At 42.0% G+C, this 921-nt stretch overlaps 1 protein-coding gene across 1 annotated transcript in view; it reads right to left on the minus strand.

The window, feature by feature from the left end:
- Nucleotides 1-293: 293 nt before the first annotated feature.
- CSUI_009389 (uncharacterized protein) overlaps nt 294-921 on the minus strand; it is a gene marked incomplete at both ends in the record, with an annotated part of 1291 nt that continues 663 nt past the window's right edge. The window contains one exon of the mRNA XM_068069505.1: nt 294-506. Within this exon, the coding sequence (XP_067918518.1) occupies nt 294-506 (213 nt within the window). The remainder of the gene's footprint in view (nt 507-921) is intronic.

Below are 921 nucleotides of genomic sequence, written 5' to 3' on the forward strand. Positions count from 1 at the left end.
ATATATATATATCTGTATGTATCAGGATCGTCGCCTCAGTTTCCTATCCTACTCTTCACTAGCCGCTCCTTCCCCCCTTTCATTCTACGCTATCATATACACATACATCCTATTAGATGTATCTACAGGTAGAAGATGTACACGTGAAACTTGTGTACATAGGTTATATCTCCTATACGTATATACAACATACATTCACACAGACATCTACATCCTTAGGCACACATCTATTCACACAGAGGAGCTCCTCTAAACCCCACAGTGTACATGCACATGACAGGGGCTGCTTACTCGGCAGTAATGAGATTTCTTTCTAAGAGATTCGCATCAGACAACGCGCCCTGGAGGATCCTATCAAGAGCTAATAGAAGAAGAGACATATCTTTAACCATAGAGGGATCTAGATGGATAGCTATATCATAGCAGGCTCGGGCTTCCCAGAATCGCCTTAGTGAGCGATAGACATCTCCTAAGGCCTTCCATGCATAGGCGTATGTTGGAGATGCCTACGGGCAAACCCAGAAGGAGAGATTGAGAGAGGAAAAGAGAAAGAGATCGAAACGTCTTCACTAGATTTACACAGATGGACCTATACAACATTACACACCAGAAATGATCGCTACACCTGGTCCGTGTAAAAGAAGAAAAGCAGACGCTGCGTAGCGTCTAGGATGATTCGAAAGGAGAAGATGAGAAGCAGAAAAGACAAGGACTCGAAAGTTGATATGTCTCCATTGAAATGGTGTTTGCATGCGGTTAACTCTAAAGATATGTGCTAAGATTACGCCTGCTTATGTGTATGTACATCTATATCTATGTCTATATATCTCTCGCGGTATATCTCCTCTGAATCATCTTACGTGTAAAGGCCATGTATATCTGATGAGTTGAGTTGCTCTATAGAGATAGATAGAGAGATTT

This window comes from Cystoisospora suis (assembly GCF_002600585.1).
Source record: "Cystoisospora suis strain Wien I chromosome Unknown contig_5591, whole genome shotgun sequence".
NCBI classification, from domain to species: domain Eukaryota; phylum Apicomplexa; class Conoidasida; order Eucoccidiorida; family Sarcocystidae; genus Cystoisospora; species Cystoisospora suis.